The 18,066-nt window shown below is 38.6% G+C and overlaps 1 protein-coding gene across 1 annotated transcript; it reads right to left on the minus strand.

Annotated features, from left to right (window-relative positions):
* Positions 1–1,221: 1,221 nt before the first annotated feature.
* Positions 1,222–8,385, minus strand: LOC110023233. The gene is made up of 4 exons (XM_020722580.1): positions 8,022–8,385; positions 7,858–7,911; positions 7,711–7,770; positions 1,222–1,490 (listed from the first exon to the last, which is right to left on the minus strand). The coding sequence occupies exons 1-4, from the start codon at positions 8,307–8,309 to the stop codon at positions 1,365–1,367; spliced, it is 528 nt and encodes a 175-aa protein (XP_020578239.1). The 5' UTR covers positions 8,310–8,385; the 3' UTR covers positions 1,222–1,364.
* Between the last annotated feature and the right edge of the window lie 9,681 nt (positions 8,386–18,066).

Below are 18,066 nucleotides of genomic sequence, written 5' to 3' on the forward strand. Positions count from 1 at the left end.
TCCTTCGTTGAAATCCTTTCTTGATTTGCGATTCACAGAAGAATCCCTCGCGAAATCTTCCTGAATCCTTTGCCGAACTGGGTCACAGAAATTGCCGCGCGATATTCAGCTTATCGCGGCGGAAGAAGAAGCACGCGTCGAACTCCACTGCAGGAATCGCCAAACCAAACCTGCGTGTCTGCTCGCTTCGCGCCTGCTCGCGTCACGCTTCACCCAGCCGAACTCACTCCTCTGCGTCGCGGTCCGAACTGTCGCGAACCATTGCCGAAGCGTTTCGTCGAATTCGCCGAGAGCGCCCTCGTCGTTGAAAAGGACCCTTCGCGAACTCCTGTAATTTGTCGAACTCTGCTCGCAAACCGTCGCGATCCAAGCCGCTCGAAGCAATGTCAAATTCGCCGAGACCCGCCGTCGAACTTCTCGCAACCCGCCACCGAACCAAGTCGCAGGCGGAACAACTCGCGAAAACCGAAGCCTTTCGTCTTGAACTCCTTAAGCCATTGCCGCTGCCGAATCTTCTTCGTGCGCCAAAATTTTTTCTTCCTCGTGCAGAAATTAGAGTGAAGAACAGAGATTTAATTGGATCGGCCAAAATGTCGTCCTCGGGAAAGAACAGACTTTGTGAAGGCCCTCGGGGACAGAACAGCGGATTACTTTTAATTCCAGAAAAGATCAGAAAATAGAGGGTTACAAACAAAAAATATATATATATCCCTAGAATACACTCTAGAGGACTATGTAATTATAAATTTATCATTGTACCGTATCGTCAGGTGTTGCCCTCGCACTCCTAACCCACGTAATGAAACTCTCCCGATTAGACATATTCTTCCACTCTGTTTCATTCCATCATGTCCCTTGCATGATATATGAGTCATACCATAACAATATTTATAAATATAACACATAAAACTTTAATATTTAGTTATAAGAGAACCCAAATATTTAACATCACATCAAAATACAATTAATATTAACTTTTTAAAATGAAATACTCCTTTTCATAACTACCAAACTTTAAATATTAGATATATATAAAATATATAAGAATAGTGTCGCCTGTACGTAAATATCCCCAATATCTAACATCTTAATACAGTGTTATAGACATTAAAAAATGGAAAATTATACATGCAACACTCAAACCATTGCTATTTAGAAAACTAACACATTTGACAGTAAAAGGAAGAACAAAATATGAGAGCAATTAACAAATTACAAAGATAAAACAAAAGTGATGCTATTTAACAAAAGTGATACTAACAATCTAAGTTTCTTCATCAAAATACTCAAATTAGAACAAGAAACTCATCAAATAACAGAGAGAGCACAAAGCTAAAATCAGCAGTTCTCTGTACATAATTTATTTAAATGCCGTCTTCCTTATCTTCAAAACTCAAATAAAGAGTCTGCAACTTGAAGCCTGCACTTTGTATTATCTCAACCAAATTTGAAGCAACGCCTGTAGCTTGCACTGTTGTTTGTTGTGCCAACTACACAAATAAGGGTAACAATTCAGGAAAAAAAAATAAGTTTTTGGTCATATCTACTAACGCAGTGTAATAGTTTCATTGGAACAATGATTAAATTGTAGCAAAAGAAGTGCACAAGATAAATTTGGATCATTATAGTAGTGTACCATAAAAAGCCTCACCAAAAAATATACCATCATTAATTATATAAAATTCCTTTAAAAAACAAAAACTACGCCTAGCTATCACCCCTCGAGAACCCTATTTACTTCCATCACTACGATAACGCTAGCCGCACCAGCAATCCATTACCAACTTAACCAACCTTCGCTACAGTTACGTTCACAATATTTGAAAATTTTCTCATTTGGTGAAATTTGTTATTCAAAATACCAATTTTTAGAATTCAGCGCCCGCCTAACATCATCTTAAATCGTGTCATGCATAATTTACTATTCTTTTGTCTACTAACATCTATAAATAGAAAAGTTATGCCTTCATGAAATTTATTCATTATTCCAACTCTTTGTTACTTATTCAGCCAAAATTGTTCAATTTAAACATGTGTTCTCTTCAGATATCTTTCTTTGCAATTGCCTCTTTATACAAATTTCTAAGAAGAATGAAATCAGTGAAGATGAGAAAAATGTTACTTGACCAACATGTGTAAATCCTCGAACGACATCTTCACCAAATGATCGCGAAGATGATTGGAATAACTATCATGTCCAAAATCAAAGGCCGCCGAGTGCAGCTTATTTGGGTATTAGAGGATATATTCTCGTACCTACTGGAACTTGCCCATTTTTACCCCAACTGAACTTAAATTTTATGAAGGGATGAATATAAATCAAATTTCTCTTTACCTTTTTCGAACTTACTTAGTTCTTGTGGCCGCTTTGTGCTTTGTTATAGGAAGTTCCCTCAATGAAAGGAATCATCAAAACCACAATATTAGGTATGAACCCAGGACTTCACGATGTATACTCCGTTCTTATAGCTTCTACATCATCACTCATATAATTATTTTGCTTCTTATTCAATAATACTGTTTCAAAAGTATCATCAAACACATTATCCAAGAATCTACCTAATCTGACATCTCACTGACACAACTCTAACAACCGAGTAATCTAGCCTTGGATCATGAATAATGAAATGCAAATAAGAAGAAAAACCTCTGAGGGGACTCGGCAAATACATAAAACATAAATAATTACAATGAGGGGTCATTCAATCAATTAGCTACTTGCCTGTAAACAGTTGACCTAGGAAAAGAGTAGCTTTAACAGATGCATTCGATATATATTGAAAGCAGCCTAGTTCATTTTCTTTTAGGTTAATATAAAACTTCAATTTGAAATAAGGAATCTTGTTTGCGCTCGTACTTACAGATCATCTCCTGACCAACTTCACAAAGAAAAATTTCTTCTTCCAATCTCCCGATTTATTTTCTAATCCCCAATTTTTTTACCTATTTTGAAAAGATGGAACAAATTTATTTTTGAAAGCTTTTACGACAAACAAAAAGCGAACAAGGTTTAAGGGTCAGTTTACCAATTATTCCAACAAATGCATAATGAAAGTAACCATTCTCGCTGAATTTGCTAGCGGTCAGCACCATTTGCGTAAGCACAAGATTATAATAGCAAATAACAACTTCACACTAGTGAAAATGGAAGCCACAACCAAAGGACAAATTGAAGCTTGAAGAAACACAACTTGTCCTCCAAAACAGTATTTAGGAAACTCGTTTGCATTTGAAACTAGGAGAGAGAAGTTTTGGACAATGTCAATATCTCTCACCAACAAGTTGATGTTATATTCAAATATTAGGGATGAACATCCACAATCTAACAGCAGGAAATTATCCGCGCAACTTCGGAGGATGAACATCCCTAATCTAACAATAGGAAATTATCTACGCAACTTAAGAGTACCTTCAATAGATATCTAAAATTATACGAGTATCTCAAGAAAACTAAACAGAGAGAAGAACAAAGTTTCAAATGAATCACTTGTGAGCAATTTATAAATGAAAAGCAGTATATTTTGAGCATCGTGCAATCATTCGACATCAAATCACACGCATATAATTGATTATATAAGATTTGAAACAAAAAAATAAATTCATATCATTTATATAACAGAACAGATATTGAAAATGCATTAGAAATGTATTCATATTGTAAACAAATCCATCGAGCATGACAAGTACCAGCCGTCGGTGCATTGCCAAATTCTGCAAACAGAGAATAAGTTTCTCCATATAAAATTTGCACCACTGGATCAGAAATTGACTCCTTAAAAAGTAAGCATTACCAAATAAATTGTCTTCTGGTGAACACGAAACTTCCGAAAACTTAATGTACTTGAGTAGAATTTGCATGTCTCCATAGGATAATAATTTTGCTGTTTAAACTATTCAACTCTGTTCTAAAATCAACTACGACTTCAACAGAGAAAAATCCTAAATTATAAGCCCATGTTGTGAATTTTTGGCCAAATTCTAAAGGCAAATCTTCTCAGTTCTCTAAATAATTGAATCTCAATAATCTGCATGATTGTTTTTAAAGACTAGTGTGTTCTTTACAGCCTCAAAGTTGACAAAAAGAATTAGTATACTCTTTGAACATGAAGGGTTTGAAATCGGTAAATCTATGGTTTTCTCAGTCAGATTTCTTTTCTTGAGTAAATTTTTTTACAGGATAGGCTGATGAATCAACTAATCATCATTATTGGGACAATTAATTATAGTCAAAACATTATAAAAAATCATTTTTTTGGCTTTTATTCATATTGAATTCATCAGAGAGACGATAACACCAGCATCTGAAATTGGAAGAAATTTTTCAAAAAAATAATTTATAATATGCACTTCAGCTGCAACTTCTTTCTTCCTACCCTTGTACAACAACAACAACAACAACAACAACAACAAAGCCTTAAGGAAGAAGAAGGCGACTCCACACAATTTTCTTCCTACCCTTGTGAACTTTTTTTATTGTTTTTAAGGAAGAAGAAGGCGACTCCACACAATTTTCCATAGCTTTCCTATCCGTATTCTTTGAACTGGCATTTAGCATGTCCTTTTCTAAAAACTTCGTAAAACAATCTATTATTTAAAAGGAAAAAAAGCAATTGGAGAGAAAGCAAACAGATATTTATAGAATTGTTTACATAAATGACAAAAAACTGTCAAAAGCTCATTTGAATCATCATAAATTCACTCGAAAGTAATACAAAATTGCTCAGGCTCAAAAGCAACTCATCCATAACTTTGCCGAGAAAGTGACTTCATTGATTCAGCTACTCCTCTTGGCTGAGACTATGAGTTCCCCCAGCTAGTTTAGTAATATCAAAAATGTCAGTTGTAGACCTCAATTAATCTATATGACTCATGAATTTTACAAAGTGACCATCAAACCTTACTTTATACTTCTCTCTCGTGCAACTAGATATGCAGCTCTTCCTATAGCGCTCAGACCAAGTCTCTAAACTGATAAATAGGGCATCACAGGAAGAAACCAAGACTTACTTAAGCTTATTGTAATGCAATCTGATAGCTTAACACTCCTAACACTTTATTTTTTCTCTTAAACTTTTTTAATCGTCTTTTTTTGTTGAGTATGATAGTAAGATTCTAACTTACCTATAGATAATTTTGGATTCAAAAATCCACAGATAATTTTGGATTCAACAATGATGATGAAAAGAACTCAACAAGAAATAAGTCAAAAGAAGTTAGATCCAATGGAAATCCCAAAAGGTAAAAATATACATATAATAGCATCACATCTACCATTTTAAACGTAAGGCATTATCTACCATGAAGTAGCTAATTAAAATTTTCAAAAACAACCACATGGCACCAAAGAACACTGCCACAACACCACGTCCTGTACAAAAACAATTACAACTTAGACGACAGTATAGAAAAGAGTTAGATCAGCCAAGCTTCATCACATCTAGTTGCTATTAAGGGTCCGTTTGGGACCGTGGTTGGATAGCGTTGTGGCGGCATCCCGCGAAATTTTCCTGTTTTTTTCGGCGTCCTGCTCGCGGCGGGACGCGAATTTGGCCGAAAGCAGGAGGCAGGATCGACCTCGCGGACCGCGTTATCGATCTTGTTTTTCCCCTTGTGCCCCTCATATCGTGACGCCGCCCATTGCCCTAGCGCCTCGCAAAGTCGAAGGCGATGAATCCTCTGCCCTAGCGTCTCGTCTCGCTTCCCCGCTCATCTCCTGCTCTCGATCATCTCGCAAAGCTGAAGCAGACTCGCCTGCTACTGCTTCCACGGTCACTTGAAGCCTCAAGCCTCACCTTCTTCAAGAGTTAAGTCTGCTTCACTCACCTTCTTCTTCCTCCATAAATGCTTCTCTCCTCTCTCAGTTTCACTGAAAACCATCACCATGGACATTGAACCCTCACGATACAACTTTCTTGCTTACAAAAGCCCTCACGATACATCAGCAACCTGGTAGATTTAAGAATGATCGACTAGCCATCTTTCAAAGCTTAAAAATGCATTTTATGGTTTGAAGGAAGCTTCTAAAGCAAATGATACACTAATCAAAACTACTAATTGTGAAACATCTAGAGCTTTTGCATCATCGAGACAACACCTCCTTCCCATCCACCCTCGTCTGTACCGTAATTCTTCCCCTTCTCCTTCCTCCATAAATGCTTCTCTCGTCTCTCAGTTTCACTGAAAACCATCACCATGGACACCGAACCCTCACGATACAACTTTCTTGCTTACAAAAGCCCTCACGATACATCAGCAACCTGGTAGATTTAAGAATGATCGACTAGCCATCTTTCAAAGCTTAAAAATGCATTTTATGGTTTGAAGGAAGCTTCTAAAGCAAATGATACACTAATCAAAACTACTAATTGTGAAACATCTAGAGCTTTTGCATCATCGAGACAACACCTCCTTCCCATCCACCCTCGTCTGTACCGTAATTCTTCCCCTTCTCCTTCCTCCATAAATGCTTCTCTCGTCTCTCAGTTTCACTGAAAACCATCACCATGGACACCGAACCCTCACGATACAACTTTCTTGCTTAAAAAAGCCCTCACGATACATCATCAACCTGGTAGATTTAAGAATGAATGACTAGCCATATTTCAAAGCTTAAAAATGCATTTTATGGATTGAAGGAAGCTTCTAAAGCGATACACTTATCAAAACTACTAATTTTGAAACATCTAGAGCTTTTGCATCATCGAGACCGCACCCCCTTCCCATCCACACTCGTCTGTGCCTTAATTCTTCCTCTCTAATGCCAATCCATAGATTTGTTGGATCCTTCTTGCATGCTCACAAATCAATATGACAGTTATAATTATTTGTAGTTAATTATATCTCTTATTTCACATTACTTTTTATTAGAAGCTCTCCTAGGATTAATAAATTCTACAAAAATGTTAGAATGAAACGCAATCAATTGTTCTCCAGTTCTTATCATGATATGCTCTTGGACTTTTTTTTCCTTAGGCTATACTGTAATTTTCTTGACCTTCCTTCTCCATTTTTGCAGCCTCGATCACCACAACGCCATAAATATTTTCTTTTGTTCTGTTTTAAACAGTTTTACTAAACAATAGCAGAATGATCATTCTTCCAGAAACAACTGTCCCCCAGTTGTTCGCTGCAACAAACAGATAATCAGTTTCTTCGTGGCAGTTTTCCCGCAGCAGATTTCTGGGGCAGCGCAGCTGCAACTGCCCCAAACAGACCCTAAGTAGGGGTGTAAGAGAGTCAATACGACTCGTGAGCTGGCTCATGCTTGGCTCAACAAGCGGCTCGCTAACTAAGCTCGACAAGCTAACAATCCAAGCTCAAGCTAGTCCTGAGTGTACTAGTGAGCTTGTGAGGCGGCTCGTTTAAAAAATATCACTCTAAAATATACTCAAAATATCTTAAATTTGAAAAAAAAAATTTCTTTAAAATATTAAAATTATTTTAAAAATATATTTTGTATTTTATATTAAGTGAATTTTTTATTATTTCTCTCATAATTGCTCATTTTATTTATCATTCTATTATAACACTAAATAACCTTTCTAAAACTTAATATCAAACAAAATAACAATAGAGTTCTTGAACCTGAATAAGAAAAACTGTACAAAATTCTAAAACTTAATATCAAACAAAATAACAATAGAGTGAGGAGGATTGACATAAACTGAAGCGTCATTGCCAAATGGGGAAAAAAAATCAACCAAAATTTACCTCAACGCTTGCAATGCCCTCTAGGTTTTGCACCTTCAAATCACTAACACCATCCTTCACCTGAAACAACAGTAAGAATTTACTTCATCTTACACTCAACTTGTAAAGGGATTCTCCTCGGTATGTAAATCTTCCAGATTAAAAAACCTCTAAAGCCTTGGAGAGTTTCGATATTGCCGAGTCGTCCATAGTTCCCTCAGCCTTCAATGAAACATCAGACAAAATAAATAATCATTAAACCTGCAAAAGTTACGATCACAGAAAAGAAAATCACATAAATAAAATAATTTGTGTGAAGCTATAGGCTGTGCCTTGAAGAACATTGTCAGCAAATCCGAGGGAGAAACTGGAACATTAGTTATTTGTTCCGCGGACGGTGTCTGCTCCACCGTCGTCAACGTCTCAGCTTGGGAAGCTAGGGTTTCCTCCTCCGAGACTGCCCCAACGGTTCTTCTCAAAACAGTCTTGTTTGACAGAGGCCGAGAAGGGTAGGCTACTGAGGCTCTTCTGAAGCAGGAGAAGGAAGTGTAGTGGGCAGCGTAGGGGCATCTATGAGGTCGTAGCGATAGAGAAGAAGATGACAAACAGATAATCGCCATTACAATAGCTTTAGCCTTCGGTGGCGTAGAGGACGGCGAGGGGGAATTTGCTGGAACGGATATAAAAATAACTTTTCTTTAGTTTTTTTTTTCTTTTTTTTGTTTTGGAACATTTACATACATGCCACCAAAATTTTATGTATTTACATATTGAGCACCTGGATTTTATTTTTTTCTATTTATTAAATCATTTATATTTGATATGGCACCAATAAATTTTCATCATCATGCACGAATTTTAAAGCATGACACAGATCCCAAAATGATATTTAGAGCAAGAAACGTTCGAATCTTGATAAAAAGTCATCTTGAGCTATGATTTCAGCAAACTTATAGTCCAATTGATTGGTTCGCTGAGACGGACCTGATGATATAGAAACTAGTCCAATCCGAGTCAAACCAAGCTCAGATCATGTCATTAAACCACATTTGAAAGATTTCTGGATACATTTGGAAAGTCAAATGGTTGTCAAATATGACAAATTTATACTCAAATCGAGCGGTTCGACAAGACGAATCCAACGAGCCTAAGATCACTATATTCTGACATCATTAAAGCACTCAAATGTTCATTAAACGTCGTATAATTGAGGGAAGCTATACGAACCGTCCGATCAAAATAGTTTATATTCCTGCATTAATTACACTCAGAACACTATAAATAGAGTCTCATCCCTCTTATAAAAGGGGAAAGAAGTCTAGAGAGAGCCTGAGGTCTTGAGGAGAAGCTGCAGCTCAGCATCACCACCAATCGTCATCGACCACCATCAACCTCCGTCGTAGACCACCGCCGATCTCCGTCATCGACCGCCGATGACCACCGCCGACCGTCGTCAACCTCCACCTACCATCATCGATCACCACTAACCAGACGCCGTCAATCGACGTTGTACCTTAAAAAATATAGTTACCCTTTCTCGTCTGTGGGACAAGAGATTTCTGTAATCATCAATCAATAGTGTATTTGCGCAACTGGGTCAGACCCCGTGGTTTTTCCCTTACGGGTTTTCTACGTAAAAACTTCTGGAGTCATCACCGCTTTTTTCTATTTCATCTGTGTGTGTGCTGAACTTTCGTACAACGTCAAGACGATAGTTTGTTACTCTACCGCCGCGAATTTTTTAGCACGCATCAGTTTGGAATCGTATGTGAGAAGCTTTCAATCCAACCACTGAAGCACTTGCTCAATTTTCTACATGGCCACCAGGCAAAATATTCGGGAGAACGGAGCAGCTCGCTCTAACACCCATCAATCCAGGGAACAGTAACGAAATCAAGGACGATATGTTTCTTCACCTTACCCCCGTGGAAGACATTATCCAACTAACGAGGGGGTTTCGGGTCCTTCTATGAAAGAACGAATGCGTAGAATGGAGGAGTCTCAAGTGGAGATCATACAATTCCTACGAGGGACCCAACAATCACTGTCCACACCGATGAAAGAAACTCGTTTGTCATTAAATCCGCGACCTACGAAAAACATACCGCCCAGAGGGAGTTGTACCGGCCCCCTGCTCAAGAAGGAACAGTTCCCTTGCCAGGACGCGATGTTGAACTTCTAGACACCGCAAGTTTCACTCATCCATCTCATGCAGCTCCCATGACACCACCATATCTTGCTACCGTTCCAGATGATGTCATACATAACGAACTACATCGCCTCGTCTGAGAAGAGTCCCCCCTAGAGAAAAAAGATCACTTCCATACTCCCCATAACATCCTTGAATCATCTCCTTTAGCAAATGCGGTCCTCCAACACCCTATTCCAATAGGCTTCAAGTTGTCGAACATTAACACATATGAAGGGATAACCCCTATGAACATATTGATCATTATTGAACTATCATGCACATTCAACGTGCCTCTGACGCGCTTCTATGTTAGGTGTTCCCAGCTACTCTTAAGGGACAAGCTCAAACAAGTTTCTACTCCTGTCGGGGGGCACTGTAAACACCTTCAACGAGCTTGCCAAACTATTTGTGGAGCAGTTCATAATAAATCGACAAATCATCAAGGATTCATCCCATCTCTCAGTAATTCGTCAAAGTGAAGGAGAGTCACTTAAAGACTACTTGTGCAGGTTTTATGCTGAAGCCCGTCAAATTTCAAGAGTAGATCCAGAGTTACTCGACTCTTCTATTCATCACTGATGCAGGAGACAGTTCATTCTTATGTCAATATTGTCCACCGTGTTGAGGCCCAAATCACTGCAGACGAGCTATCGGTGCATATAAGGAACTAGTTGTGAAATTTGGGGGAAAGTGCAAAGGTAACTCTAGAGACTAATCAATCTTCGCAACGGAGAAAGTTTGAACAACCGAAGAATCGTGACATCCTTCTTCAACCTGCGGGTCAACGAACTGAATATCTACCCAAGAAAGAGTATACACCACTCAACACGTCATCTACAAACATCATGATGACCACCAAGGATGAGCAAGCTGTTAAGTGACCTCACCCTTTAAAACCTAACACGGTAAATCAAGAACAATATTGTCATTTTCATCGAAGTCGTGGCCACACCACCGAGGCATGTAAACTCTTTAGGGAAGAAATTGAAAGGTTGATTCAGTAGGGATATCTTGATTGATTTATTCAAAACAAACTAGCTGGTAACGATGATGCTCTTGCTGGGGGGCAACAATCACAAAGGCAACAACATGGGGGTCACCCACTCGTAGGTGAAATTCAGACAATTGCAGGAGGTCCATTGCTAACAGATCAAGTTCTTATCACTGCACCTGGTGAACCAGCACATAACAAATTGCGCCTTGAACTTATCACTTTTGATGATTCTAATCTAGAAGAAGTCCGAGTACCTCACCAAGATCCTTTTGTCATTAGCGCAGGAGTTGACGAACCCTGCTACAATGTAAAAAGGATCCTGATCGACAATGGGAGCACTGTTGATGTTTTGCTCTACTCCACTTTCCTTAGTTTGGGACTTAAAAGAGAAAGACTTCAACTTGCAACTGGGTCATTATATGGTTTTAATAATCGACCAGTACAAGTCGAAGGAAAAATAAATATCCCTGTTGTCATAGGAGATTTCCTCAACAGATAACTCGCTTAGTCCAGTTCATTGTCAAGTCAGAATCAACATACAATGCCATCTTCGGGAGACATCTGCAATCCATCTTTGGCATCGTAACATCTGTGTTACATTTGAAGCTCAAATTTCCAACCTCAGCAGGGATCGACGTTGTACAAGGAGATCAACAAATAGCACAATCATGCTACCTCCGACAGGCTCAACCACACTCATAGTGACACTTAGCATTGAAAACTTTGATCTCCGAGATGAAGATGTATCTCAAAGAGCTTCCCTCGTGGAAGATTTGGTTCATGTCCCGCTCTCTAACGAACACCCATCGAGAACAGTACAACTTGGTTCCTTACTCTCCGATGAACAAAGGTCAGAATATGTAGATCTCCTTCAAAGGAACCAAGACATTTTTGCATGGACCCCGGCTGGCATGCCTGGGGTTGACCCTGAAATAATTATGCATTCTTTAAAGATAGATCCAACTTTTAAACCTGTGGTTCAAAATAAGCGCAATTTTACCCCAGATCACTTACAAGTTATTGAACAGGAAGTAAACAAGTTTCTTGAAGCAAATTTCATACGGGAAGTAAATTATCCTGCATGGTTGGCCAATGTTGTCATGGTGAAAAAACCTAGTGGTTCATGGAGAATGTATATCGACTACACAAACCTCAATAAAATATGTTCGAAGGATAGCTTTCCCCTCCCACGCATAGATCAACTTGTTAATGCAACTTCCGGACATCAGATGCTCAGCTTTATGGATGCATACTCAAGGTACAATCAAATAAAGATGAACAAAATTGTTAAGGAAGCCACCTCTTTTCAAACATATAAGAGTTTATACTGTTATCAGGTTATGTCATTTGGATTAAAAAATATCGGTGCAACTTATCAATGCCTCATGAACAGTCTTCAAAGATCTTTTCGAGCATACAATGGAGGTTTACGTTGATGACATGTTAGTAAAAAGCCAGGAAGCATCCCAACACACTTCTCATATGGAGGAGTGTTTCCAACTCCTTCATTAATATAATTTATGACTTAACCCGACTAAATGTGTTTTCAGAGTAAAATCAGGGAAGTTTTTAGGATTCATGGTTACCCATCGTGGAATTGAAGCAAACTTAGAAAAAATCAAGGCACTGAGGGACATGATGCCTCCAAAAAAATATCAAAGAGGTACAACTGTTGAATGGTCGTATAGCCGTTTTATCCCGCTTCTTAGCTCGTTCTGGGGATAAGTATCTGTCGTTCTTTAAGATACTCAGAGGTACTCGGAACATCAGTTTTCAGTGGACAGATGATTGTCGGAGCACTTTTGGAGCAACTCAAGGCATATTTGACTTCATCGCCCCTCCTCTCAAAGTTCATCGAAGGAGAAATGTTATATTTTTATTTGGCTATTTCACCTCAAGCAATAAGTTCTGTTCTTGTCAGAATAGAAAACTCAATCGAGAAACTAGTATACTACGTTAGCAAAATTCTCTTTGATACAGAAAGTCGTTATCCAATGACTGATAAGACTGCGCTTGCCCTGGTATTCTCAGCAATGAGACTTCGCTCGTACTTCCAGGCTCACACTATTGACGTCCACACACAACTCCCTTTGAAGGCTATCTTATAAAAACCAGAAGCATCAGAAAGATTAGTTAAGCGGTCAATAAAATTGGGAGAATTTGATATCCATTATTTACCGTGTTCAAACATCAAATCACAGGTTTTGGCCGACTTTGTGGTAAAATGTACAGTGTCTACCTCTGATGAACCACCCTCTTCTCTTCCACTGTCACCTCAGTGGTCACTATTTGTGGATGGAGCTTCCAGAAACTCAGGAGCTGGTGCAGAAATACTACTCATCTCCCCAAGGCAAGACATTTTTGAGTATGAACTTCGTTTGAAATTCCCAACCACAAACAATGTTGTCGAATATGAAGCGCTTGTCGTTAGATTAAAACTTGTCATCGATTGTGAAGAGCGAAACATCATTATCTACACTTATTCTCAACTCAACGCATCCCAAGTAGAGGGAGAATTCGACGTTCATAACTCACAACTGGTGTAGTATCTCAGTCTAGAAAAAGCACTTCTCGCTCGAATTGAAACGTGTCAGCTCATTCACATACTGCAGAAGCATAACACCCGAGCTGATGCCCTCTCCAAGCTTTCAACTTCAACAACCGGAGATCTCTATAAAAGAATGTATATTAAAGGAGATACATTTTCCTAACATCCATGGCCCATGGGTGATACTGTCTATAGATGACCCAAGGGAGCCATCTTGGATGAATCCCATCATCTCCTTCCTCCAAGATGGGACACTGTCAGATGATGGTACTACATCAATTCGCATCCGACGCATGATTGTCAACTTCATCCTTATAGGGGATTAATTGTATAAGAAGGCAATTGTAGGTCCATATCTCAAGTGTCTCCTCCATCTGAAGCTGATTATGCTCTACAAGAAGTTCACTTCGGAATATGTGGGGAGCAACTTGGTGGCAGGGCACTTGCTCTGAAAATAATGAGGCAAGACTTCTACTGGCCTACGATTAAACAAGATGCATTAGAGTTTGTGCAAAAATGCAAGAATTGTCAACTACACTCCAATTCTTACGCATGCACCGCCAGTAAAACTCACATCTTTTCTGAGTCCTTGGCCTTTCACCCAATGGGGGGTAGATATCATAGGGTCATTTCTGATAGCTATTGGACAACGAAAATTTATCATCTTAGCTGTTGACTACTTCACCAAATGAGTAGAAGCAGAGCCTCTTGTCAAGATCACTGAGTACAATGCCAAACAGTTTGTTGGAAAAACAACATCTGTCGCGTTGGGCTTCTTGTGAAGATTATCCCTGATAATGGGACTCAATTTACTGGAATAGTCTTCACATCATTCTGCAAGGATCTTCACATTCAGTTGGTGCACACTGTTGTGTCGCATCCCAAAATGAATGGACAGACAGAGGTGACAAATCAGATTGTGCTCAAGGGATTGAAGACTCGTCTTGAGAAGGCTGGGGAGCAATGGGTAAAGAGTTGCATATGTCCTATGGGCCTATCGCACCACCACACGGTCTCAAATGATAGTCTTAAACTCAAGAGATTTCTTAAAGTCCTTGATCGCTTTACGCTTAACTTCTGAGACATCAACTTCTTTTGCAGACCTCAAAAGTTGGATCTCTTCTTCTTGGGCTAACACCGTTAACTTAAGGACTTTCACGTTCTTATTACTTTCACGAAAGCTGACTCGTGGTTCAACCAACCCCTCCCGAGTTTTCTCCAGATTTTGAAGCTGCAATGAGAGGGAAGTTGTCATTGTTGAAAGTTCTGTCCCACACTCTGTCAAATGTGATTCCAAAGATGTAATTTTTTCAACCCCGGATTCATACCGACGCTTGTACTTGCCTTGAAAATATTTGATCTTAATGAACTTAGAATTCCAGTTTCTCAATACAGTCCTAGCCTCTTCTGGGTTTCCACCATACTATCCACCTAGAAGAAAAGAAATCTGGGTCAGAAAAATGAAATAATTATATAGTAGCAGGAGATGAAAGAAACTTACAAAACTCTCAGCTTCCATGAGCCCAATACATTCATGAGACAAGATATTCTCAGGAACGTGAATAGTTGAAGGGCTTGGCAAGGGCTCCCGCAATGTTTCGACCTTCTTTTGTTTCTAAGGTAGTACTTCACAGTTATTGCTCATTGGGAGCCGCTTTAACGATTCTGCAAGGGCTGGCTCGGAAGGTCTCTTCTTAGATTGTTTTAATACTATAGCGGTAGACCGTTCGGGGCGGAAAGAAAGCTTAACTTTGAACAATGATTCCTCACTCAAAAATTCGTAAATATATTGTGTCTCGAACAACATATCCTTCAAGTCACAAAATCTCAGCATCTGCAACATTCCCTCCTCGATAGTCTGAAGAGAGACAGGTAATCGTTGAAATCTTACTCGCCTCTCACGGAGCCCCCAATCATTTTGTGCAAAAAAAGTTTTAAGGACCATTGTCTCATCGATTCCTTTAGACGGAAATCCAACATCTTATGTTTAAACATCACACGATCATGTTTATCACTAAAGAACCCGCACATCCGTGCCAAAATTGCCTGTGTTAATGTCGACCCACGACTCGTGAAGAAAACAATTAACCCAATATTAACTGTCACCACCTGACAAGATAATTGGGCAACGCAACCCCGAGCGCCTTCATAATATCAATAAACTCAGGTGCTGGCGGAAAACTTAATCCTACTCTCAAGGCTGCCTCATGAATAACAACATACCTAAGAGGAGGAGAATACACTCAATCAGTTGAAGTTGGCAATTTTACCACCATATCATTTGGGAAGTAATACTTCTTTCGAAAAAAGATCAAGTCGCTCTCCCTCAAAATTGACACAACATCCTCAGGTTTCTTAGTTTTCCTCTGGTTCTCAGCAGAACGGGGTTCTTCAGTTGTTTCCATTTCTGCGACAGTACACAGCAACGCTGCACTATAACACATTGTCGCAACTCTGCATTGAAATGCTTCACCGCAACACTGCACCACAATGCTTCGCTGCAACTCTGCACTGCAACGCTTCGTCGTGACACTGCACCGCAATGCTTCTTCGCTACATTGCACTACTCTTCACCGCAACTTTGCGAAGAAGCATTGCGATTATTAAGTAGGCACTGCACCAATAAATTTTCATCAACATGCACGAATCTCGAAGCATGACACGAATCCCGAGATGATATTTTGAGCAAGAAACGTTCAAATCTTAATAAAAATATCTAGAGCTCCGATTTCAGCAAACTTATAGTCAAACTGACCAGCTCGATGAAACAGGCCAAATGATATCAAAACTAGTCCAATCTGAGTCAAATCAAACTCAGATCAAGTCATTAAACCACCCTTGGAAGATTTTCAGACACATTTGAAAAGTCAAAAGACTGTCAAATATGACAAGTTTATACTCGACAGGACGAATCCAACGAGCCTAAGATCTCTCAATTCTGACATCATTAACGTACTCAAATGTTCATTAAATGTCGTATGATCGAGGGAAGCTCTCTGAACCGTCTGATCAAAATGGTTCATATTACTACATTAATTGCACCCAGAACACTATAATTAGAGTTTCATCCCTCTCATGAAGGGGAAGAAAGTCTAGAGAGCCTGAGGTCTTGAGGAGAAGTTGCAGCTCAACGACACCATTAATCGTCGTCGACCACCACCAACCTCCATCGTAGACCACCGTCGATCTCCGTCAACTACCACCGTCGACTATTGTCGATCGTCAACTACCACTGCCGACTGCCGTCAACTTTCACCTACCGTCATCGATCACCACCAACCACACACCGTCAGTCGACGTTATCTTGAAAAATATAGTTACCCTTTGAACCCGATTTTTTATATGTAAGAATTATTATGAATTTGACACCACTATAACGCCAAAAACTTGATCCTTATATGAAAAATAAGTTGCGTAAAATATATATAATTATAGGCAATTAATAATGAGATTCTACATAAGTGTACGCATCGTTATCAAGTAATAAAGGACTTTGTATTTAAGCCCCAAATATCGATCCCACAGGGGGTGTAAATTGACAATTATAAGTTTTACTAAGAAATTTACAGAAAATCAAATGAAATCACTGTCATTAATTTCAAATATTGAGATCTTATCAAAACTAAAGTACTTAACTATTAGCAAAAGAAAAATGTAAAGTTTAAAAACTAAATACTAATCTACTAATTATGTTTATATAATGAAAATTTCTTATGTGAAAAAGCATCATTGCCACTACAATTAGGTTCTGGTGAAATGAGATGAGATAAATGTTTATAATATGTATTGTGCCAAATATGAGCAATTATAATTCTTTACCCTGATACGGTGCATAGAAAATCATTTGCTAATCCTAGGTTTAGTCCCTAAATCCGTGGCTAGGCTGGGAGGATACCGGCTCCCACTTCAGAGCTCTCACTTCCCTTCATTTGAAGGCTAACTCTCACTTTAGTTTTTAAATACTATGACCGAATTGGGGATTTTAGTCTGTCACCCTAAAGATTCTCCAATTCTACACCCAACAAAGAATATGTTCATATTTATTTGCACTTAATTTCATGAACAAATTTCTCCTCCATGAAATCAAATGTGATTCTCACTCTGTTTTAGAACCCATATTTCATTTCTCGAATCATATGTTTCACAATAAATTTTAATAATTCAATTGACCAGATCGAAATGTAAATTAAGTTCGGAGTTGAAAAATTATCACGACTTATTTTATACTTTAATATTGGCACATCATATCATCTCTTCATTTCACCATATCTCAGAGTAGGGAGAAAGATAGAGTGAACTACTCAGACTTCATGAGAAAGACACAACAAAACATTTCTCGAATCATATGTTTCACAATAAATTTTAATAATTCAATTGACCAGATCGAAATGTAAATTAAGTTCGGAGTTGAAAAATTATCACGACTTATTTTATACTTTAATATTGGCACATCATATCATCTCTTCATTTCACCATATCTCAGAGTAGGGAGAAAGATAGAGAATCCCTTACAGACTTCATGAGAAAGACACAACAAAAACACAAATTTCATATATAAAAGAAAATTCATACAACACTAATAAATAAACAAAAACTTATGTGAAACTCTTTCTCAAAATAAATCCCTTGTAGACTTTCCATAAA

The sequence above is a fragment of the Phalaenopsis equestris genome, unplaced genomic scaffold (assembly GCF_001263595.1).
Source record: "Phalaenopsis equestris unplaced genomic scaffold, ASM126359v1 Scaffold000002, whole genome shotgun sequence".
Taxonomy (NCBI): Eukaryota; Viridiplantae; Streptophyta; class Magnoliopsida; order Asparagales; family Orchidaceae; genus Phalaenopsis; species Phalaenopsis equestris.